The sequence below is a fragment of the Delphinapterus leucas genome, chromosome 20 (assembly GCF_059928025.1).
Source record: "Delphinapterus leucas isolate spDelLeu-1000000601 "Yukka" chromosome 20, BTC_Dleu_Yukka2, whole genome shotgun sequence".
Taxonomy (NCBI): Eukaryota; Metazoa; Chordata; class Mammalia; order Artiodactyla; family Monodontidae; genus Delphinapterus; species Delphinapterus leucas.
Window position 1 is genome coordinate 60,047,117 of NC_143148.1, and position 23,619 is coordinate 60,070,735.

At 63.8% G+C, this 23,619-nt stretch overlaps 2 protein-coding genes across 8 annotated transcripts in view; one reads left to right on the forward strand and one right to left on the reverse strand.

The window, feature by feature from the left end:
* The window catches only part of PIEZO1 (piezo type mechanosensitive ion channel component 1 (Er blood group)), a 54,438-nt gene extending 34,483 nt beyond the window's left edge, over nt 1-19,955 (reverse strand). For 5 of the 6 annotated variants that reach the window (XM_089903399.1, XM_022582928.3, XM_022582927.3 and 2 more), the window contains exon 1: nt 19,848-19,955. In XM_089903399.1, coding sequence (XP_089759525.1) covers nt 19,848-19,911 — 64 coding nt within the window. In that variant the 5' untranslated portion in view covers nt 19,912-19,955. The remainder of the gene's footprint in view (nt 1-19,847) is intronic. The other variant, XM_089903398.1, reaches the window with a different exon arrangement.
* Nucleotides 2,000-21,891, forward strand: LOC149744724 (uncharacterized). Of its 2 annotated transcripts, none has more exons than XM_089903423.1 (2): nt 2,000-3,593; nt 5,355-21,891. In XM_089903423.1, the coding sequence occupies exon 2, from the start codon at nt 19,910-19,912 to the stop codon at nt 20,825-20,827; it is 918 nt and encodes a 305-aa protein (XP_089759549.1). In that variant the 5' UTR covers nt 2,000-3,593; nt 5,355-19,909; the 3' UTR covers nt 20,828-21,891. The 2 variants fall into 2 exon arrangements, with proteins under 2 accessions (XP_089759549.1, XP_089759548.1); XM_089903422.1 differs by having other exon boundaries at nt 2,008-3,593; nt 5,355-19,925.
* The last annotated feature ends 1,728 nt before the right edge of the window (nt 21,892-23,619 follow it).

Genomic DNA, 23,619 nt, shown 5'->3' on the forward strand with positions numbered 1-23,619 from the left:
GGGGCAGCGGCAGGGCTAGGCCCAGGCTCTCCTGACCCGCCAACGGGCATCCTCGGGCCTGCCTCTCCGCCAGCTGGGTGAAGCTCCTCTGGGCAGGGCCAGGCGCAACCCGGAGGCTCAGAGACCCCAGGGGAAGGCTGCCAGGCCAGGGCAGCTGCCAGGGCGGGGGTCCTGTGTGAGCCTGGCTGCCCCCACGCACCCCCAGCCCGCTGCATCTCCAGCCACCTTGTTCACTCTGCCTTATTTGGCTTCGAGGAGAAACCCATAAACACTTCCCTGCTTGCTTCTGCCAGGGGCGGGCAGGCGGGCGATGAAGAGGACAGACGTGGCAGCGGGAGCGCCCAGCGGCACCAGCCGTCCCCTGCCGTCTGCACAGGCAGTCGGGCCTCCCAGCTCCCACGGCAGCACCCACAGCACGCGGTGGCCACACCCGCCACACCCCCACCCTCCAGGCCCAGACCCAGAGGAGACCAAGGGCTAGATCAGACCCAGCTTTCTGGAAGGGGAAGGCTGGGGAGGTCAGCCGACGGCCCACCCCACGCGCCCCTACCCTCGGGACAAGAGCTGTGGCCGGGGCCAGCACGGGCAGCGCGGGCTGGCACCTCAGGGCCCCTCGGAGAGCCCACGGAAGGCTAGGGGAGGGGGCGCTAAGGGGCCCCGCTGCCCAGACCCGCCTGCGGCCGAGACGGCAGGCCCTTCGGCTGCGCTCCCTCCGTTGACCGCCACCTGCCCCTCACGGTCCGTGCAGCACGTGCCTGCCCGAGACCCCGTCCCGCCCGGCCAGCTGAGGGCTGCACGCAGCCATTCGGGGCTCCCTGCACGGGCGGTCTCGGGTGGGACCACGCCGCAGGGCAGGAGGGGCAGCCGGCTCCAGGTGCCACGGGAAGGACAAGCCTACAAAGGACCTCAGCGACCTTCAAGGGAATCCCCTTCCTCCCACAGGAGATCGGAGGCCACAGACACGGATGCAGGCTCGTGGGGATGGGGCTGGACAGGACGGAGCGAGGGATGAGGGGCGGCCATGGGACGCTGTGTCACCTACGTGGAGCCCCGCCAGCAGCCTGGGGCGCCCAGGTGCAGGCGGAGGGTTTACCTGCCACCGCGTCCAGGTTTAGCGAGTACGGTGTCCGGGAAACGTGGCTGCACGACTCCCTGACTGCACGGAGCAGGCGCAGGCGGCTGGTCCCCTCCCTGCAGCACGGGCTCTGGGAAGCATGGCGACTGCCCAGGGCCAAGGGGACCTGGTGGCCGCCGTGGACCAAACACAGGGGAAGGGGCTGAACCACGTCTCGGGGGGGGCTCCCGACAGCACCAGCATTGCCCAAGACGTGCCACACGGGCCAGGCTGGTACCGCTGCGGCCGTTCAGACCGGGGTGGGGGTGGAGGATAGCCCCTGAGGTGACCGGCAGGTGAAGCAGGTGGGATGTGAAGACCTGAGCCTGAGCTTTCAACCAGCACTGCCCAGGCCCGGTGGGCCGGGCGGCCAGGCCGGGGTGGGGGGCTGCGGAGAGAGCCGCTCTGGGGGTCAGGCGTGGGCCTCAAGGGACGTTCACAGGCCTCCTGACTCAAAGGGGAGCCACCTCCCAGGCCCCACTGCAGCCCCTGCTCCGCCGGGGAGACGTGGGGGAGGCCCTTCGGTGCCTCTCCCCTCGAGGCTGCTCAGACCCCGTCCCCCAGGGCTTGGCCTCCCCTGAGGACCCTCAGCCAGCTCCCCCAGGCCAGGGCCAACAGGGCTTCCCCGGGAAACAGCGCTCTCCGGGCCCTGTGTTTGGAGCTGCCGGTATTTGCGGTATTTGGCCTCTGCTCGCTTCCCTGGAGGATCAGGGCTCCCAAACCACCTCGCCCTCCACAATGGAGAGGCTGGATTCCAGGCCAGGGGTGGAGCCCACATTCCACAGAGAGGGTCAGAGACCGCCCCCCACACCCAGCCTCCCAGAACAGGAGGAGGCCTCACTCTTCTTTATAAATTTATTTATTTTTGGCTGCACTGGGTCTTTGTTGCGGTGCGTGGGCTTCTCATTGCCGTGGCTTCTCCTGTTGCGGAGCACAGGCTCTAGGCACACGGGCTTCAGTAGTTGTGGCACACGGGCTCTAGAGCACAGGCTCAGTAGTTGTGGCGCACGGGCTTAGTTGCTCCACGGCATGTGGGATCTTCCCGGACCAGGGCTCAAACCCGTGTCCCCTGCGTTGGCAGGCGGATTCTTAACCACCGCGCCACCAGGGAAGTCCCAGGAGGGCTCACTCAGAGTCTCTGCAGGCTGACAGGTAAGGGGACAGCGTGCAGACACGCCCCTCCCCATCTCTGGACCGGATGCGGTTTGACAACACGCCCTTTCCCCAGGCCACCTAGAGCTCAGGGCCTGGCTGAGACAGGGGCCAAACCTGGCGATGCACAGAGGGCCACAGTGAGCAGGTGACAGCCGGCCCATGTCCCCAAGGCCAGCGCCCAGCACGGGGAGCCCTCCTGCCACACGGGGGGAAACTGGCACCCTTGGCCTCTCCACGTGGGTCAGCCCTGTGCAGGGCCCCCGCCCTACCGGACCCCTGCCTCCAAGACGTCCCAGGGACAGGCAGGACCCCCTCCAGCCTCCAGGAAAGGGGCTCCCAGCTGAGCCGCACCCCCAGAACGTGAGGAGCAGACCCCACCGGACCCCCTTGAGCGCCTCCACGCCCGACCCTGGGCTCTGTGCCAGCGAGGGGCTCCTGCTGGCCATCTGTCAGACGGGGAAACTGAGGCACAAAGGGTCCAGCCGGGGTGCCCGTGCGGACATCAGGCCCTCCAGAGCCCCGCTGCCCCCGCGGTGACCGAGCCCTGACTGGCTCCTCGGCACACCAGCCCCACGCAGCCGCGTTCCACCTGCTCTTTCCCCGACCCCCGTCCCCCAGCTCCCCGGGGACAGACGAGTGGCCCCCGACAACCAGTGTGTCCGCGTGCCCCGCAACAAGGCTGCCTGTCTGGGGGGCGCAGACAGAAACACACGTGATGACGGAACAGCGGCCTGGGCGTTCAGCGCTGCGTAAACAAGGATGCTAGTGACCCGGGGCCACTCCCACCCCACCCGGAATTCCAGGCTAGTCGACACAGTGGGGCCCCTCGAGACACCCCGCCCGCAGCGCCAGAAATGAGGGGGAGGAGGGCCCTCCTGACCCAGGACTCGGGCCTCGCCACCCACACTGCCCACCTGGGCCTCGGGGAGCCTCGGCCACCAGCACCCCTCACACAGACCCCGTCCAGGGCCTCCGCAGCCTCAGGCAGCGTGAGGGGACTCGGAAGGCGACGCGAAGCCGCGGGAGGCGCGGGACCGGTGCTGCTTCCACGGCTCGGAGGTACGCGCGGGCTGCACCCTCCCAGGGCCCTCTAGCCAGCAGCCCACACGTCTTCCCAAAAGCTCTCCGTGTGACAAGACGCGGCATAACCCCTCCTACAGACCCGCGGTCCACCCCATCGGCGTCCCCTGGGGATCTGGCGGCGACGCAGGTCCCAGGCTTGCCCAGACCCGCGTGCTGTGACGCGGCCCAGGCGGACGTGCCCTGCCGACAGAAGGCTACCTGGGCCTGGAAGGACGCAGGTGCGCGGTCCTGGAGCAGCAAGGTGATTATTCGTGGGACCCCTGCCGCAGCCGGGCCCGACACAGGGTGTCCAGCCCGACAGTACCACCCGGACCTCCCCTGGGGGGGACAAGGACCTGCATTCCCCCGCGTCCTGCACCCACCCCCCTCCACCTGGAGGCGGCGTCCGCTTTAAGGCCGGCCCACAGTAGCTGGGCCCGAGGCCACGGGGCTTCTAAAGAGCCCGGGCTGCGTCACCTTCCAGCAGCCACCGAGGCCAGGGCCACCTTTCCAAACGTGGGTGCCCGCCGCGGGCAGACCGGCGCTCCAGTCTGCCGCCACCTCTGGCCTGGGACTGGAGGGTGGGGCGCTGCCTCAGAGCCCCACCCAGTGACTCAGCTGGTCCGCAGCACCCCAAGTCCCTCCGCCTGTCTGGTCTGGATCGCGCAAAGAGCCCCAGAGCCTGGTCACAGCCCGTCCCGCTCTCCAGGGCCCTTCCCAGCACCTAGGGAGGGGAGGAATGCCACCGGGCCACCGCTGGCTGGCAGGCGGGGGCGGGTCCGCAGGCCCCTTCAGATCCCTGCCCTCCCCAGGAACATGGGAGCTGGGGCGGGGAGGGCGTCCCTGCCTGGGCGTTTAGGAAGGAGGCTCTGGTCACCCGTGCGTGTCAGCAGGAGACAGTGTCAGGGCCCCCTGGGAGAAAGGGGACATTCATGGGCCCCTGCCCCACGACCATCTTGCTCCCCAGCAGACGCCCGCCCCAGCGCAGCACTGACCCCAAAAGGCACCCCACGAACGTGGGCCGGAGCGGGTGCCGACAGCAGGGAGCAGTGGGGGCAGCCCTGTCCTGGGAGAACCTGCCTGCTCTCTTCACTCAGGTGAGGGCACTGAGCTCAGGGGTCTGCCCGAGAGCTTGGAGGTGCGGCCAGAGGCATCACGTGCCGACCAGTACACCCAGCACTGCTCTCCCCAAGGGGCAGGCGGGCCAGGAGCTGCTCTGAGGGGCCTTCGGGCCGGTGTGGTGCTTCATCCCGCGTCAGCCTGTTCAGTCAGCCTTAGATGGGACTTCCACGTCCAGCAGGCACTGGAGGATGGTGGACACCCTCCCAGGAGGAAAGCCTTACAGCACAGTCTGAGGCCCCCAGGGAAGAAGGAATGCTCCAGCTCCTTGGCAATTTGGACTCCAGATTGCAACATCAAGGCTTGCCCGAACTACCAGCCTGCTGGGCCCCTTGCAGATTTCAGATTGGTCTCACAATTGCCGGAGCCAGTTCCTTAAACCGAACCTTCTTGCTCCCTGTCTCCCCCTCCCTCCCTCTCGTCCGCGCATAGGCGGCCATGTAAGACACCACATCCATCTATCCATCTCTTATTGGCTGTTTCTCTGGAGAACCCTGGCTGGCCCACCCGCCTCTGAGGTCTGGGCCCAGGTGGCTGCAGGGCTGGGGCAGAAAGGGTGTCGGGGGCCCCACACGGGCTCTGGAAACTCAGCAAGTGCACGGTGACCTAGGGAAAGATCAACACTGTCTGCTCCTATAACAACCAGCCTGGGCAGGGAGGCTCAGCCTGCCCCCCCCCCGCCCCCGCCAACAGACACCAGCCCCCCCGGAGCAGGGATGCAGCTCATGCCACTCTGAGCACCCGCTCCCAGGGGCAAGACGGCGGGGGATGGGGTGGGGGGGGGAGGTGGCAGGGTGCACCCCAGGCTTGAACTCCGGCTGCTTCAAGCCAGGAGTGGGCCGCCGTTTCCCCTTGGCAGGAAAGGTTGCTGACCCACTCACAGAATATTCACTTTCCTTTTCAGAATTTTTTTAGATGCAGAGAAGCACAGAAATCATTAGCAAGCAAGTTCTACTCCTCCTGTTACCGTGGTTCAGCTCTAACACGTTTCTCCTGCCAGCACACGTCTTACCAGATTTAACTTCACCCACTCAGCTGCGCTGTCCTTTGTTCACCATCCCCTCCTTGAGAAAAAACGCTCATGAATTTCAGGATACCCCTCCAGGAGAGAGTCACTTCTGGGCTCTGGAATCCCACCTGGGGCCATTTCCGAGGGGGCATCCAGGCCTGCAGCTGTGGTCTGTTGGGCCGCAAAGGTTACAAAAGCAGCCTCGGGCGCCCTGGGCTTCGCCCCATGTCCGCCACAGAGATGCCACCCTCGCCCGGGCTCCCGTGAGCCCGTCTCGGTCCCTCCTGGCTCCCAAGAGACCAGAACCCAGAGTCCCCCGGCAGCCCACCAGACAGGACTAAGCAGGTCTGGGGCTCTCTCCCCTCTTAAATCCGCTTTGAAACTTCCCGAGGCACTGTCTCCAAGCCTGCCGAGAAGGGGCTGGGGCAGGGGGAATCGGTGTTGCCGGTACCCTGCCCGCCTCCGCTCGCCGCTCTCAGATCCCGCCAGTGCAACGCCATCAGCTCTCAGCCAGGGCGCCAGGACAGACCCAACCGCCCTGCCTAGGCTGGTCGTTCGGGACTGTGCTGGGGGAGGGAGGTCCCCGCAGGCCACCAGCCAAGGCCACTCAGCCAGCGAGAGACGGAGCCGGGCCTTTCACCACGGGGCAGCCTCTCCCCTGCAGCCAAGAAGCAACGGCTTCCTCCAATGGTCCTCTAGGGATGGAGCTCAGCTCTGTCACCCGCGGAACAAACCCACGCTCCCTAACGGGACCCCCGGCCGTGCCCACAGCTCCGGCACCACTGGACTCTTCCCTAAACTAGCCGCGAGGCTCACACCCCTCCCCACGCACAGCAGGCCTGCCCCTCGGCCCCGGCCTAGCTCTCTACCACCTCCTGCGGGCGATGGACCCTCCAGATGGAGGCTCGAGCCCCTGAGGGTCCGTGCTGCCGGGGGAGGGGCCGAGGCCACGCCATCACCCAGGCTCAGTCCAGCATCGCAGGCCCAGAGCGACCCTCGAGGTATGGCCCCCACCCGTCCGGCTCCCGGACCACGTGGCCGAGTGTCCCCACTGGCCCCTGGTGGTGGGGTCAGCTCCCCAGACGAGAGGAGGGGCAGCCACTTAAGAGCAGAGAGCGCGGGCAGGTGGGGATGGGGCAGGCCCGGCCGAAGCCATACGTTCAGTTCCTGGAAAAAGAGGGGCGGCAAACACTGCCTCTCGCCCACCACATCCGGCGTTTCTGGAAAACCAATCCGATTCCTGACAGCAAAGCAAGCAGCATACATCCGCGGGGGTCCCGAGCGACACGACAAACAGGCCCCCACGAGGCTCGAGGCGGAGCCGGTGCCCTCCCTCCCGGCCAGCTCCCGTCCACCGCCCCCAGTCTCAGTCGGCCCAGCTCCCAGAAGGCCTCGGCCATCAGCACAGGGGCAGCTGTCACCTCGGGGCTGCCGTCCACAACTGGCAGGTCACAAAGTACCAGGGACGCCCCGAACCGAGAGGACGCGCTCCTGGGCCCGGCAGCCTGGGGCCACAGGACTCAGGCTCTGCACGCCCTCCGGGGGCCTCTGTCCCCCCACTGCCCCCGCCCCGTGAAGCAGGGACACCAAGCCCATACACTCAGCGGCTGGCTCGAGGGTACTCCACAGCTGAGCATTCTCCAGCGACAGGGAGAGCCTGTGGCCACCCACCTGAGGCCCGGCCTGTGTTCAGCCCGAGGCCACCTGCCCACAGCCCAGGGGCCCTGGGACCAGAACCAGACCTCAGCACACCTCCCACCGCTGCTCCCAAGGGTCAGGGCTGCGCCTCTGGGAACGTGCAGGCTCTGGTCACCTCAGGGGAGGAGGCCCCCAGGCGTCCCCGCTACACACGGACAGGCCCCGCAGGGTTCTCGCGCCTCGTCCAGCAGGCCCACAGAAACCGGCTCCTCGCGCCCCGCCAGAGTGTCCCTCTACCCGGAGGGGCTCCCGAGGCCAGGGATGCCCCCCCCTGCAGACACGCCCCCTGGCTGGGGGCCCTTCTGACCGCCACACACACGATTCCACCCTCACACTCTGTCACGGATCCCGCGGGAGCCCCAGCAGGAACCTGACGCCCAGAGCATCCCGTTCCTCTGTGCCCTGATGCCAACCACACGCCCACCCTCCCTGGATGGGTCACGGCCCAGCTGGCTCCTGGTTCCTGTGCTTTCCAGCGTGGGGCCTGGAACTGGCTCGGCTTCTCTGGGCTGCGATTCTCTGTGCCACCGCCTCAGAGGCCAGGCCGAGTCAGACGGGACTCCTTGGGGGGGGGGGGCACCAGGAAACGGCCAATGCCCCAGGGCCCCAGGCCGCGCATCTGCCCCACCACTCCCTTCCTACCAACAGCTCAGGGTGGGCCATGCGGCGCTGCTGTCCTGCGGGAGCGCCCAGCCGCCATGACTCAGCCAGACCTGGCAGGGTCCATCCACTGTGCTCACCTGAGCAAGGTGTCCTCACCCTGCCGCGCCCCCCTCAGCTCTCGACGTTACCAAGCCACTGAACATCTCTGCCCCAGGTTCCCCCCCGGTGAGGCCACCACCGTGTCCCAGGGCTTTAGGGTGCCTTGATTAACGTGCTGGGTGGCCAGGCTTCTCGAGATGCGCCCAGGGGTGTGGGAGCAGCAGCACGGCCGCCTCGCACTCAGGGCCACTTTACAAAGTATTTCCACCCACATCACCTGGAGGGTCACCCCAAGGGCCACGAGGCCAAGCAGGACAGGTGCTAATCTCACAACTAGAGATTAAGACAACTGGGGTGCAGAGAGGCCCCAGGGATAGAAGGGCGGCTGCTGGTGCTGGGCGCCTGGAGTAGTAGCAGGCTCTGCACCCCCAGCTCTGCTCCGGACGGCCTCCCTGCACAGTGTGTGTCCCCCTTCTAAAGGTGAAGAGTCCAAGGCTGAGAGAGGCTGAGTCACTTTCCCCGGGAGGCCCAGCAGCAGAGCCAGGAGGCCCAGCTCGATGCCGGGAGAGGAAACGTGACAGAGGCTTGGCCTGGGAGATTTCCCACCCCACTGCTCTGCTCCAAGGACACCTGCCGGCCCAGCGTGTGGCCTCAAGCCACAGGTCCCGAAGACTTTCGCAGCCCGGCAGGCGCTGGGCACACAGAGGCCATACACACTGGAGCCTGGGTCCCGACACAGCTGCACCTTGGAGCAGCCCAGGGACAGTGCTCAGGACGGGGCAGAAAACCCCTGAGGTCCCAGGGCGGCCCCAGTGGGCCCCCCGCTCTCTGCCCGTGCACAGAGCAGTACCAAGCAGGACGAGGATGCACGGACGTGACACAGGGGGCGACGATGTCCAAATTCCCATTTATAAACACCCCGAAGCCCCGGAACCATCCTGGCAGGAGGCTGGATTCCAAGCACGGCCGCTGGCATGACAGCCCCACTACCTGGGGTCCAGCATCTCGTGTCTCCAGGGGCTGCTGTCCTAGGTCTGTGTTCAGAACAGGGAAGAAGGGACGGGAACCCTGGACCCCCTGCCCTGTGGCAAGGGAGGAAGCCGTGATGTGCCCTATGGCCCGGAGACTAGGAAAGCCACCTGGGCTCCTGTGGCCCAGTCACAGCGGGAGCCACCAGAGAGGACACAGCGCAGCGAGGAAACCGGCCTCAAGTTACAAATAACCGGCGGAGCCGAGCCCCTGGCAGCCGCACTCACACCATGAGGCCCCCCGCCCACCTGCAGACAGGCCGAGGAGAGAGCCGGGAGAAGGGCCTCCAGCTTCTCTCGCCTCCGGTGGCCCCAGTGCCCAGCCGCCTCCTCCGGCTCTGCGGGGTGACCCTTGGCAGCTCCCGCCACGTCCGTAGGTCACCCCTGCCCCCACCCCTGCCCTCGTGGCCCCTTCCTCTCAAAGTCCTCAGCACCCCCCAGCCCCCTGCAGGCCTCCAATGCCTCCGGAAGACACAAGCGGGCCCCGCCCCGGGATGCCTGGAAGTGTCTCAGGCTCTGGAATGCGATGGAGCCGGTGAGCCCAGAAGCTTCCTGTAGCCTCCTCTGGAGGGTTACCCCTCCATCTGCCTCGTGCCCGCTCTGGCCCTTGAGGGCCAGGGGTCTCCTCCCAGCTGGGCTCAACTCCGCGTGGGCCCTCAGAAGAGAGTGCCCTCCTGCCCACCCCTGCAAGCCACTCTCGGCCTCCAGCCCTTCATCCCTCGCTCTCCCAAGCAGGGGGGCGGAGAGGGGCACAGCACAGCCCTCCCAGGGTGGTGGCCCACCCAGTCTGTGGGGCAAGGGAGGCGATGGGGAGAGGAACGAGGGGCCTCGCTCCAAGAAGAAAGGTGGACAGGTGGACGGGTGGAGGGTGAGGTGGGAGGGGAGCCGCCTGGTGAGCAGAGCACAGGCTCCCTCCCTGCCTGCGTGGCCATGCCACCTGCAACCCGGGGACAGGACGGGAAGGAAGGCCACCCCGGAGTCCCCAGATCCTAAGAGGGCTAGAGTCAGATGGGGCAGTGGCGGAAGGCCCAACGGGGCCGCCTCCAGGGGAAGAGGAGGTCCTGGCCATTCGGTGCCCGGCGGCCCCGGCTTCCTGAGGGGGACACAGGGACATAGGACCCAGAGCCCACTGCCATCCCCAGCGTCCAGGACCCCGAGGGGAGCTGCTGCCAGGCCACACAACGTGCCAGCGCTGCTTCAATGCTAATCCCATCCTCCTGGGGTCACATGATCTGCCCCTTTGCCAGGACAAGGATTCAGGGGCAGGAGAGGACCGCACCGGGGTCACAGGGCAAGGCTGCCCTCCCGACGGGCCCCTCGGTGCCATTCCTGGGCCCTCGTGGAGCCTCAGGCCACTGTCCCTGTGTCACCCCGCTCCTGACCTCCAGAGATTAGGGCCCAGCCTGGCCATCACTCCCCAGCTGGGACGGCGTGCACCTGCTGAAAAGGTGTGGGACGTTCCTGCGGCGGGAAGGGGGTGTCACAGGCAGGGCTCGGCACCCGCGGGGCCTCAGGCAGTGCCCGCTTGTCACAGCCTCTGCCTCTGTCCACTTCCCACCCACAGGACCGGGCAGTGGCCAAGCTGCAGTGACAGTGACAAGGAAACGAGGGCTGAGGGACAAAAGATGCACCACCCCGCCAGCAAGGGTGGAGAGGACCCAGGCGGGTGCCTCCCGCACGGAGCGGAGACATGGGCCAAGCGTGTGTCTGTCGAGCTGACTGTGTGAGCACGGAGCGTGTGCTAAGCTGAGCCGGCCGCAGGAGAGAGGAGGGAGCCGGGCTGGACGCGGACAGGCCCCGAGGACCGCAGGCGGCTCGTCTACCGGGGAGACCGCACAGGCCTCCCGGGAGCATCACACAGGACGCTACACGCCAGGGCCTGGCTGTGCCCACTCGGGTGAGGCTGCATTTGCTAAAGCACCAGGTGTGCGTCCGACAGCGAGTCTGTCCCGTCCTGGGATTCGGGGTCTGACTCCGGGGAGCTTATCCTGAGGGGCACACTCAGAAGGGAAAGCAGGCGAGCACAGAGATGGTCACTGCGTCCCTGGGAACCACAGCAACGGGGGTCTGGAGACTGGGACCGTCTCTGCAGAGGCCGAAAGGAACCCGCTTCATTCAACAGGCGGCCCAGGGGGGGCCGCGTGGAAGGGCAGAGTGACGGTCCCACCGCAGGAGCGACACCAGGACAAGAGCCTGCAGACCGTGGGACAGAGGCCCCAGTGGAGAGCTGAGAGCGGGCAGAGGGCTGGGCAGACAGCAGAGGAGGGAAGGGGAGGGCTGGGATGGGACAGGATGGGATGGGACGGGCAGGGCAGGGAGGAAGTGGGAAGGCCCAGCCCAGAGAGCGGAGCGGCCCACCCACCAGGAAACACTCAGAGACCCCATGAGCCAGGCACCTGGTCACAGCCACCAGCTCGGGGGCACGGGAGAGGACGTCCCAGCCAGAAGCATCCGAGCTCACAGGACTTTGAATCAAAAACACCTGCTCGGGCTTCCCTGGTGGCGCAGTGGTTGAGAGTCTGCCTGCCAATGCAGGGGACACGGGTTCGTGCCCCGGTCCGGGAAGATCCCACATGCCGTGGAGCGGCTGGGCCCGTGAGCCATGGCCGCTGAGCCCGCACGTCCAGAGCCTGTGCTCCGCAACGGGAGAGGCCACAACAGTGAGAGGCCCGCGTACTGCAAAAAAAAAAGAAACACCTGCTCTTAACTGGACACCATAAAGAAGACGATTGGCTCTTAACTGGACACCATAAATTAGACAGTTAGGATCGTAAGCTGCAGGCAGGGAAAACCACGTGTGGTACAAACAGGTTTGATAAAGAGCTTACGATCTCGAGTCCACAGCGAACCCCCAGAGGCAGAAATAAAAAAACAAACAGTCCAGTTTTTTTTAATGGGTGAAAGAGTCCTAGAGACGTGTGCCAGAGAAGATGTCCAAGGTGCTTAACATCATTGGCATCACGGTAACAAAGACTGGGGTCGTGGGAGATGCCACCGCACGCCCCGAACCAGCAAAAATCAGAGGCCAACACCACGCGCGGCGAGGGTGCGAGGGTGGAGCGCCCCAGAGCGTCCCCTAAACGACAACCAGGAGGACAGATCGAAGCTTCCTTGCAGGGAATATGCGATGCCCGTGACCCAGCAACCCCACGGCCAGAAGTGAATGAGATTCAAGTGTGTGTCTGCGGAGACGCCACGCAGCTAGCAGCCTCGCGCCTACCCGCCAGGCGCGACAGGTGATCGGATAAGCAAACGTGGCGGTGCATCCAAGGGACGTTAGTCAGCACCAGAAAGAAGGAACCACCAGCACACACACAGTGTCACGTCCCAGAGACGGGAAGGCACGGAAGGCAGCAGACACAGAAGTACACACGCCGGTGGTCCCTCGAGCATGGACCCCCCCAGTGCAGGCAAAACTGACCTGGGGAAGGAAGTCAGGGTCGAGGGGGGTGAGCGGGTGGCAGAAACAGCTCCATCTCGCTTGGGGAGGGGGACAGATGTGCCTGTCAACCCAGCAGACAGAACACATAAGGCCCGACCCTTTACTCTGAGTGCCTGACGTCTCAGCGGAAAGCTCTGCGCGTGGACCGTGCCGTCCTCCCCTGGGGGCTCTGTCGGGACCCCAGAGCCTATAGCAGGGCCTGGCACAGGCAGGTTCTCCAGACACGTCTGCCGGGCGAGGGACGCGTAGAAGGCGGCAGAGCGACCGAGCGTCTGCGAGGGAGGAGGGCAGCCACAGGAGGCGGTGGTGGGGGGACAGCCGGCAGGTTCTGGGGCAAGGACAAGCTCGGGGAGCTGGGAGACCAGATGGAAGTGGGAGGCTGGTGGAGGAAGAGGCGCGGCCACAGGAACCGCGGGGCGGGGGTCACCCCAGACACTGACATGAGTGGGGGAGGGGCTCCCGGGAGGCAGCAGTGTCATGGGCGAGAACTCTGCCCCTGGGGTGCTCATCCGTGACATGGAAAAGCCACTAGTGCCCCCCCCCCCCGCTCAGGAGCGAATGCGCTGCTGGCAGCAGGCTGGAAAGTGAGTGGAGGCTCGTCCTGAGGGGGGCCCCGTGGGCAGCTCTCGGATGTCCCGGGAAGGCCACTTGGCTGTGGGATGCATCTGGACGCAGAGCCAGAAGCCTGGGGCTGGGTGTGCCGAGGCCCCCGTCTGTCCAGGCCGGGGGGTGATGCTTGTGGACATGGGTGGAGGCTACGGGGGGACACTGAGGTAGACGATGCAGCGCTGTGTGCCCACGTGGCAGCCAGCTGGACAGGACACTCAGCGCCGGTGACCCACACTGGCACACAGGGACCGGGGCCTCGGCGGTGAGGGTGACCTGCCCCTCCGTGAAGCAGCCCTGGGACAACCCCCTCCCCCAGCAGGGGAGACAGGTACCCGTGGCACAAAGCCCCTCAGAGCTCCTGGGCGTGTCCCGTGGTCACTACGATCCCTGGCCACCGAGGGGGAGGGGAGGACGAAACAGCTGAGCTGGGGTAGCGGCACGGACGGTTGAGTTTCCCTTTGGAAAGCTCATGTTGGTGCTGCTACGATGACGTGTCGTTTCACATGATGTTTTAACCATAATCAGAAATCAACTGAATGGGGGGGGGGGGGACTGGAGGCAGACAGGATCCTGGGGTCCCGAGGGGAGGCTGGGGTGTCACTGAGGGCAGCCACAGGGCCAGTTCCAGGAGGTGAGAGAGACCGAGGCCCAGGCCTGAGGCCGGTGAGCCCCCTGCCCGGGAGCCAGGCTGTGTCCGTTCCTGCTGTGCCCATCCAGACCCAGCCACAGTCCGGGCCACAATCACGGGCCACTGGCTGCTTCTGCAGGCCCAAGGAACCTGTGCGCATAGCAGTTGTGTTCTCTTGTTTTCCCCAGAGGATCCACGGGAGGCCACTGAAGGGCAGGGGAGGCGAGGAGCGCTGGGGGGGACAGGCCTGGCCAGCACACCTGGGCACTGCCGGGGTCGGAGCCGGGCCCGGACACGGCCTGAGAGGTGCGTCCCTCCCGCCTCAGCTCCCTGCATGGGACACGTCCCACCACGCGGTCAGCGGTTAAGAGCCCAGGACAGAGGCCCCGCCCACCCCGGCCCCCCACCTGCTCTCAAGGACAGCAGCCCCCAGACCCCTCCCGCTCTGCGGAAGCCGCTGGGCCGGGTTCAGCCGCCCGTTCGCTGGCAAAGGAAACCACAGGAGGCAGCTGAGGTGGCCACGCTCCCTCTTTAGCCTGAGCCCCGGGGAAGGAGAAGAGGCCCGGCTATATATACTCACGGAGAAAAACAGCGCGCAGGTCGGAGCCTGGTAAACAGTCGGCCGTTACAGGCAACTAAAAATACTCCCTATAATTATGTTATTAAAACACACCAGAAAAATTGACCCGCCCCACTCGGCAAAGGCCCGAGACGGCGCAGGGAAGCGCGCGCCACGCACGTCGGCCTGAGGGTGCCCTGGCGGCACCGGGCGGCTGGGCCGGGCCGGGCGATGCCCATCGCAGTCAGCGGCTTCTGCAGAGCTGCCCGCAGCACCAGGCCCCAGCCTCGCGGGCTCCTCTCCAGGGCAGAGGCTGCTGACCCCGGGCCACCCCAAGAAACACTCTCACACGTGTCGGGGTGGGCGGGGGCGCGCCGTGGCCCCAAAGACCCACAGCCACCTAACCTCACAGGTGGGGACACAGCAACCTTGGGCCCCAGCCACTGACCAGGGCCTTCCTTCTGAAGACAGGAAGAAAGGGTTAAAGAAGGAACTTAATCTCATCTAACCCAAAACTTCACTGTTTTATGACAAGTATTCATACATTACTTATGTAATTAACACTAAATTAAAGAATCAAAATGGGGACGGGGGGAGGGGTGTCAAGCCTCAGGTCCCTCCGGCCCCGACTGTCCACTCGGCACTGCCCTGCCCTCTCCACCCCAACCCAACCCTCCGACTGGCCGCCACTAGGGGATGGGAGCCCCCCAGCTACCAGGCCACCTGTTCGCCTCCTTCCACAGACGGTCCGACCCTGGCGGGCTGCACTGGTCTGGAGCCTTCGATCTGCCACCCTGCCCCCTCCCCGGCCTGGCTGACAACTTCTCTCCCTCCAGCAGACGAGTCCTGCTGGGTGCCCACCTCCCCCCAGCCCTGCCCAGCCTGGACCTTGTTCTGTACGGCGTCACTGGCTGCACTGTGTTTCTCTCCCATCTGGGCTCAGCACAGCGTGAATAAACACGGCAAAGGCACTTACAGAACCAAGGTGCCGGGAGCTGCGGGGGACCCACACCTCGCTATACAGCCAAGGAAACCTCGGCCTCCATTAGAGAGGAGAATGGGCCCAGCCCCTCCCACGCCCACCGCCACTGGCCCTGAACCAGCACCTAGGCGCCTACCCGGAGCACCGTCCCACGAGACCTGGGTGAGAGAACGCTTGAATGAACTTGGGGAAACGTCCCACGTGAGCACAGGAATCTGAGCAGGCGGGTGTCACACACGGTGGCTCTGGACACCACGCCTCCCCGCCTGGAAACGGCCTGTGGCCGGCGGGCACCTCTGCACAGTCAGGACCTGGTGGTGGTCGGCTCTTCCACTCAGCCCACCAGGACTGTCCCGCCCTGCCCCATCCAGGGACCAAGAGATCAGAAACCTGGGATCGGCCTTCAAGCTTTTATCGTCTCGTTTACAGGCGAGGAAACTGAGGCCCAGACAGAGGGATGAGGGCCTGGCAGGTTCAGAGCGGGACAGACGCTGGCGCCACCCACAAGCCCCTCCAGCAAGGCCAGCCTCGCCCTCTCCTCCCTAAGACCTCCCACCCCAGGTTCTCCCACCCCGCCAGCAGGTGTGGGACTCACCTGCCCTGAGAAGGAGAAGATTTCACCCCCAGATTCATCCTTTCTCGCCTGCGTTCTAGTCCCCCAAGCCCCAGGTTCCTCATCCAGAAAACAGGCTTAACTCAACTCAGAGGGGTTCAAAGGTCAGGAGTGGGGCAGAGCTCCCATGCAGAGCATCGACTCCCCTGAAGGCAGCCTCAGGCTCCAGCCGCTGCGTAGCAGACACAGCGGACTTCTGACCCACTTCTGTAACTCCTGGAGTCAGCATCACGGGGGAGAAGGAAATTGCTTTGGTAACCAGAGCAAAGAGTCTACAAACGAAAGAATCTGAAAACAAGTCTCTCTATTTCTAAAACAGAAAACAAAGAAGACAAAGCTTCACTGAATTCTAAGGAAAAGGGGATTCCTGAGGACCAGGGTGGTCAAGAGTGGCTTCCTGGGCTTCCCTGGCGGCGCAGTGGTTGAGAGCCCGCCTGCCGATGCAGGGGACACGGGTTCGTGCCCCGGTCCAGGAAGATCCCACATGCCGCGGAGCCGCTGGGCCCGTGAGCCATGGCCGCTGAGCCTGCGCGTCTGGAGCCTGTGCTCCACAACGGGAGAGGCCACAGCAGTGAGGGGGCCGCGTACCGCAATTAAAAAAAAAAAAAAAGTGGCTTCCTGTAGGAGGCAGCTCACACTGGGCCCTAAAGACTGTGCTGGTGGGGCGGAGGGGGGCAGGGGATACCCTCGACCCCTGTAGGGGCCCTGCCACAGAAGGCAGTCCCCTGCAGTTGGGCTCAGAGCAGATGGGCCCCCTTCCCTCTCCATCTTTGAGAAACGAAAGTGTTGGAGGGAGAGACACCGCCCAGAAAGCAGCCCCAGGGACAGGATCTGAGATGCTTGTCACCCCGCCCCCCCCAATCAACACTGCCCCGCAGGACCCTTCCCGCTGGCCTGACTGCTGGTGGGATGGCCACCTGCAAGATGACCACAGATGACCCGTCCTCGGCTCCTGGGCCGACCCCAGCCCCTTCCCTGGTCACGCACACTGAGCCCTTGGGTCCCGTCAACCAGGCATCTGAGTCCTGCGACTTATTCAGTCCTCGGAGGGGCTGCAGGAGGCCGAGTCTCCCCTACAAGGTGGCAGATGAAAGCGAGACCTATCCTCAGCTCCGGGGGCCTCGGAAAGGAACGGCCCCAGGCTCACTGCCAGCCTGAGAGCCTAGCGGGGTGTCACCACCAGGGGGCTGGGAGGGAAGTCTTAGGCCTGGGTTTCTAACAGGGCCCCGCTGTCCCAGGCCTCCGTCTTCTCACTGCCTTCCTGCCAGCCTCACAGGGGTGTTAAGACGGTGATGGTGAAAACACGATGAAGAGGAGGAAGTGTCCCCATTCTAAACGGTGACACGGCAGTGACAATCAGGCTGGTGCAGGTGACGACACTGGCGTGCGGTAGGCGTGTCCACGAGGCCGGGAGCCCATCCATCCCGCAGGCGGAAGCCATGTTGCCGCCCTGCCCGTGTTTCCCTATCAGTGATACAGTTACTGCCTTCTACCCACCTGCCTTTGGGCTACGGTGCTGCTTTTGGGAGGCCCATTAGGTCAAGAGTCGCAGGGCGGGGCCTGTTCCATGGGAATCACAAAGTGTTCTGTCTCTCTAGAAACTTCCAGCTCTGGGTCCTGACCCCCAGGGCTGCAGGGACCACAGGTGAGACGTCGAAGGCCGTCACCCTTCCCGGGGAGGCAGGGTGTGGGGCTGGGGAGTCTCTGCTGTGACGAGGTGGAGGTGGGATTTGGGGAGGCAAGGGGCACCCCAGGATGACCCAAACCCTCACTGCGGCCGCTGCCTGAGCCAGCACAGGCACAGGTCTGACCAGTACCGTCCGACGGCCTCATCCAGCACCGACCACTCACTGGGAAACACCGCAGAACTAACCAACTCTACCAAAGCTCGCCACAGACTGCGGGGCGCTCAGAAGGCGGCAGCACACAGCGAGCTCCCTCAGGGGCCGCCCACGCCCTGACCCGAGAGCCGGCCTCCAGCCTCTCAGGTGTCACTGCGCAGGGCTCCTGGCCGGCTCTACATCACCCCCCCACAAAGCTCAAGAAAAAATGTGGAAGGCCGAGCCCCACACCCAGACACAGAATCCACGCGGGGCACGGCCAGGGTACCAGGGTTTTAATGAACAGATTTCATTTGGGGGACAGTTTTAGATTTACAGGAAAGCCGACCCACGTGCACAAACAATTATTCATCAGGATGTGAAAAGCTCTCAGGTGACTCCAATATAGCCCAGGTGGGAACCCTGAGCTAGTGCCACGTCTGCATCCACAGACCGAGAGACCTACCCTCCCCCCCCCGCCCAAATCACCCATTTGGGTTACAGGCAACAGCCCGAAGAACACATATTAATTCTCGGGGTCAACAAACTCTGGCCCTGGGGCTGAGCCTGGCTCCACCACTTGTTCTGCTATAGCTCACAAGCTAGGAGTGGTGTTTACATTTTTTAATGGTTGGAAAAAACACCAGAAGAGCTCGTGATGTGAAAATATTTACTATCCAGCCCATCACAGAAAAAGTCTGCTGACCCTGAACGAGGAGACTGCACCACGTGGGGAGGCGCGCCCTTCAGGAGCGAGCGCCCACCGCGCAGGCCTACCCAATTCCCCTCCTGGCTTCACAGCCTAAGGAGTCTGCAGGTGTGCTGCGGGGCCGTCCGAGGCCCACCTACCCCTCTGAGAAGCTTACCAGCTTCTGAGCTATACGTCCAGCTGGGTCTGTTCTGCTAGCCTGTTAACGTCTACCCTCCAGAGGCACGAGGAGAAAGGCCGACAGGCCCCGCACTCCCCCGAGCACATCCTGGACTGTCCTGTCCGTGCAAGGCTGACTCAGACCCTCCTCCCTGACCTCAATGGTTTTCATTGATTCCTGTCCTGAAAATTTTCCCAAGTCTCACCACCTTTCTCTGCTATAAATCAAAACACAGTCTGTCTGGGAGCCGAGGGCAGGCTGCTCTGGGTCCCACATTCCTAGCCCACTGGAGCCCGCTCCTACCTATAACAGAAGTTGGCAGATTCCACCTGGAGCGATTTCAGAGGCTCTGGAAAGGCTTTCAGCATAAAAACACCAACAACACCCACCACGGTCGGACAAATTTTCACCCAACAGGCAGAATCACACTGCAAACCGTTCCATGTTTCCGCGAATTAATTTAATCAGACCGCTTTCCAGCTCACACCCAGTAGAGCCAGCCCCAGCGGAGGGAGCTGAGGGCCAAGGACTGGCGTGTGAAGGGTGAAATGAGTCTCGGACACTCTGCCCTGGGCACAGGGAGGCCAGGAGGGGTGCAGAGGGGGAGGGCCATGGAGCAACGAAAGCCACAACTACGAGCTTCCGGGAAGGGGCGCCGATGACACGGCAAGCAGCAAGGTTGCGGACCCTCAGCTCTGATACCAAGACCAGAGCCTTCTGCGGGGCATTCCCTCCCCCAGCCCAGGGCACAGCCTGCCCCGCCCCTCTCGCAGCACTAGAGCCCAGCGGAGTTAAGCCAGGTCACCAGGGAGGAACCCCAACCATGTTTTCCAGAGCACGGGCCTGCCCTAGTCCGGCTGTGGGGTGGGGACGGGAAGGGGAAGAGTGAGGGGGGCCGAGCCCAGGGCACAACGACGCTAGAGCCTCCGGAGGCTCCAGATTAAACAGCTCCAGGCAGGAAGCCCGCCTTCTCCCAGATTGGTCAGGAAGTCGTGATGTAAATTTGAGCTTTTTTTTTTTAAACACGAAAGAGAAAAAGAGATTCGTGCCCCCCTCACCGACGCCCCAGCCCCTCCCATAGAGGCCAACATTCCCCTACCCTCGTGTCCCTTCTCTCAGCGCCCAGGGCGTAGGCACGAGCCGCCCTCTCCGGGGGTCGCTCGTTGCCCGCCCCTGTGGGCGCCCGGGTGCCATCTGCCCACCACCCCGCCGCCGCCCTCCCAGCCTGGCGCTGGGACGGGGCCCCGGCCCCTCCGGCGCTCTCATGCTTCTGGAATGCCGGCGCCCAGGGCCGCGCGCGTCCCAGGGAATCTCCGCGCCCGCCCGCCCGCGCACGGTCCTCGCCCCGCCAGCCTCGCTGGTTGGTCGGGCCGGAAACCGGGAGCGGGGACGCAGACCCCGTCCCAGACCAGAGCCCGCAGCGCACTCCCCAACTCACCGGCCAGGAGCACGAAGGGCAGCAGCAGCCAGTAGAGGACGGCGCCGAGCACGTGCGGCTCCATGCCCGAGGGGCCCGCGGAGCCGGCCCGGAGTCGCTCGGCCGCCGCGGCACTAAAGGGCGGCGCTGGGGAGCCGCGGCCGGCGCATGGCGCACAGGGCGGGTCGCTGCACGTGCCGCGCGCAGCGGCCAGGACCCCGGCTGGTCTGTGGGGACACGAGCGCCTCCGCGCCCTCCTGGTCCTCCTCCTAGGGCCGGGGCCCACCGCACCCCGCCGGTGCCGACGGCTGGGGCCCGCGCTCGCTCCGGTGTCAGCCCTGCCCCGCGGCGGAGCGCAGCGCACGGCTCTCGGTGGCTCGCGGAAGCCGAGCACGGCAGGACGCGGCTCGGCTGCTCCCTCCTCCCTCAGCCCGCCCGCGGGCCTTTATAAGCTCGGCCCCCGCCCTCCCGGCGTGCCCGCCCCCGCGCCTCCCCGACGGCCCGGCACGCCCCGGCAACCCCTCCGCCGCTCCGTGCCGCCCGCGCCCCCCACCAGCCCTCCCGGCCGGGGCCGGCCAGCGGGGACCGGAGACCCCCGTGCGGAGTACTCCCCGAGAAGACCTCCACCCTCAACAGCCTTGGCGCTGCCGCTCGGAGTCGCGTGGGAGCGGGCGGGGGCCGCTTCTCCCCCGGCGGTCCCGGTCCGGAGGGCTCAAGAAAGGGGCCCTATCGCCGGGCTTCCGCGGCAGCACGCCACCCGCATCTGCGCCCCGCACTGCAGGAGCAGCTGGGGCTTTGCTCCCGCGGACGCGGACCCGCAGCGCCCCCTGGGGACCGTGGGGTGGCTCGGAGGCCCCGCCCGCAGGGCCAGGGCCGCGGCCGGGTTGGATGTCGGGCGGGAAGCCCTTGAGGTCCGACGGGGGCTGCGGGCCGCTTCCACCCGCGCCTGCCACCACCGCCAGCTCTGCCCTGATCCCTCTGCCATAGCAGAGAAGCGATAACCGCCCTTGGGCGGCCAGGCCAGGGTCTGAGCCCAGGCTGCGCTGGGCACTTCACCCGGCCACCCCAGTTTGGCCTTCTCCACCCTTGAATTGGGCTGGGAAAGGAGAAAAAAAGAGCCGCTCGGTGTGTAAGGCAGAGCCCACCGAGGGTGACGGGACCCAGGACCGGGTGAGGGCCTGAGGAAGCTGATGGGTGCGGTGGGGACCCAGAGCCCGCACGTGGCACCGCCCGGCTCCAGCTGGCCAACCATCCCAGCTCCAACACAGGCCCAGACCCTCCCACTCTTCAAAAGCCAGAAATGGGGACTTCCATGAAATCTGGTGTTTCAGTGCTGACTGGTTTTCTCTCTGCCTCTCCTTCCTGGAGTCATGTCTCACCCTGGACTTTCTCTAGAGCCCTTGAGACTTGTAGCCTCGGGGTTCCTCCCCAGGGTCAGAGACGAAAGGAGGCTGGGGACATGGGGTTGAGCTCCTAGAGAGTCCCAGGCCCGAACCTGGCCGCCTGAGGCCATCCTTGGCAGGGATTGTGGCCAGGGTCCCCAAGCAGCAGCAGCGTCCAGAGAGATGACCGAGGGACAGCCCACGGCAGCTCTACTGGCTGCCGGCCTTCTGCCCAACAGGCCAGCCCCCTCTCTGAGCCTTGGGGGGCATCTGTGAGATGGGATGGGGGCCAGCTGCAAAGCTGTGAAGATTTAAGAGACCATGTAAAAGTGGTGTGAAGTAACGCACACCCTTGAGGGGTTACCATCGGTCCCCTCGGTTACCCACCACCCTCGTCATTCTTAACCGGGCTGTGGACTGGAGAGAGGAGGGCAGAGGGAGAGGGAGAGACAACAGGCAGAACAGACACAGCATTGGGCTTAGGGCTCCCCCCACCCTGCCCTCTGCCTGGCCTGCCCTCAGGGTGACCAGGGGACAGCAGGGGGCCCCTCTCGGGACACTGATGTCCACCTACACCGGGCCTTGTTTGCATAAAGGGTTTAAATGCAAAAACAACAAAAAGCTTAAAAACCACTCCCTTAAGCTAAGTCCTTCTAAGGCCTAGGATACAAGGTTTTAGACTCTATCCCAAGAGCAGAGTCTGAGGGGGAAGCAGGAGGACTCAGAATGAGGATGAGGGGACAAGAGCCCTGGCAGGCGGCCCCCAGCACCCCCGCAGCTTCGGGGACCTGGCTCACCGTGCTTCCCACCCTCCCGTCTGGCTCCAGAACGAAGAAAGGACTTTCCCTGCAGAGGAGCAGAATGTATGCTTCCAAGAATTGTGAGCAGCGAAAAGACAGGAAAGAAACCAACTGTTCTGGCAAATTGAGGAGCTGTTAGAAGAAATCATCATGTATCCTGCCGTGGAGCGCTTCAAAGCAGTTAGAGACTGAAGCAACTCTCTGTGTATCAACATGGAACAATCCCTAAGACACAGTATTACAACCGGGAAAAGCAGAGGCGTTGGCCCATGCCTGGCCGTCGTGGACACAGTCTCTGGGAGGAACACGCGCCACAGCCAGGCCGGTAGGGGTGGAGCTGCACTATGGGATGGGAGGGGAACAGTGGTTGCTGAAATGCCTTTTTGTGTTGTTTTTTGCTGTATACACGTATCACCTATTCACAAAATACATTTTACAGGAGCACAGTGGGGACAGATTCTCAGCAGAAGAACTTCCCAACCTGCCGACTTGCCGAGTAGGGGGCGGGGGCAGTGCCGGCTGTTCAGTAATGCAGGTTCTAATCCTTTGCAGACAAGGAAACGGGGACCCGAGGGGGGGACGTCATTTGCCAAAGGACAAGCCGGGCCTTAAGACCAGCTTTCCTGATTCCAAGCCCAAAGCCATTTCTGCCCTACAACCCCATGGCTCGGGGTCCTACCACACTTGTTGATTAAAATAGAAATGTGACTACTCTAAAGAACGGTATGGAGGTTCCTTAAAAAACTAAAACTAGAGCTACTATATGATCCAGCAGTCCCACTCCTGGGCACATGTCCGGAGAAAACTGTAATTCAAAAAGACACACGCACCCCAATGTTCACTGCAGCGTTATTCACAATAGCCAGGTCATGGAAGCAACCTAAATGTCTATCGACAGATGAATGGAGAAAGAAGATGTGGCACATATATACAATGGAATTCTTTCCATAAAAAGAATGAAATAATGCCATTTGCAGCAACATGGATGGACCTAGAGATGATCATACTAAGTGAAGTAAGCCAGACAGAGAGGGACTTCCCTGCTGGTCCAGTGGTTAAGACTCCGCGCTTCCACTGCAGGGGGCACAGGTTCAATCCCTGGCTGGGGAACTAAGGTCCCACATGCCACATGCTACGGACCAAAAAAAAAAAAGAGAGCGAGAGAAAGACAAAGATCATATGATATCACTTATATGTGGAATCTAAAAAAACAAGATACAAGTGAACTTATCTACAAAACAGAAACACACTCACAGACTTTGAAAACAAACTTATGGTTACCAAAGGGGAAATGCGGGGTGCGGGTGGGGATAAATTAGGAGTTTGGTGTTAACGTATACACACATATATATATAATAGATAGTCAACAAGGACCTACTGTTATAGCACAGAGAACTCTACTCAATATTCTGTAATAACCTATATGGGAAAAGAATCTGAAAAAGAATGGCTATATGTCCGTATAACTGCATCACTTAGCTGTACACCTGAAACTAACAACATGGTAAATCAACTATATTCCAATATAAAAGAAATTAAATTAAAAACTAGTAATTTAGTCTTGGAAAAGCAGGCATGGTCAGGTCCCCCATGGAGAGAGGATGGGCCGCG

Excerpts from the sequence above, each read along its gene's own strand:
- LOC149744724 (XM_089903422.1), top strand. The coding sequence starts at position 6,357 with ATGGAGGCTCGAGCCCCTGAGGGTCCGTGCTGCCGGGGGAGGGGCCGA.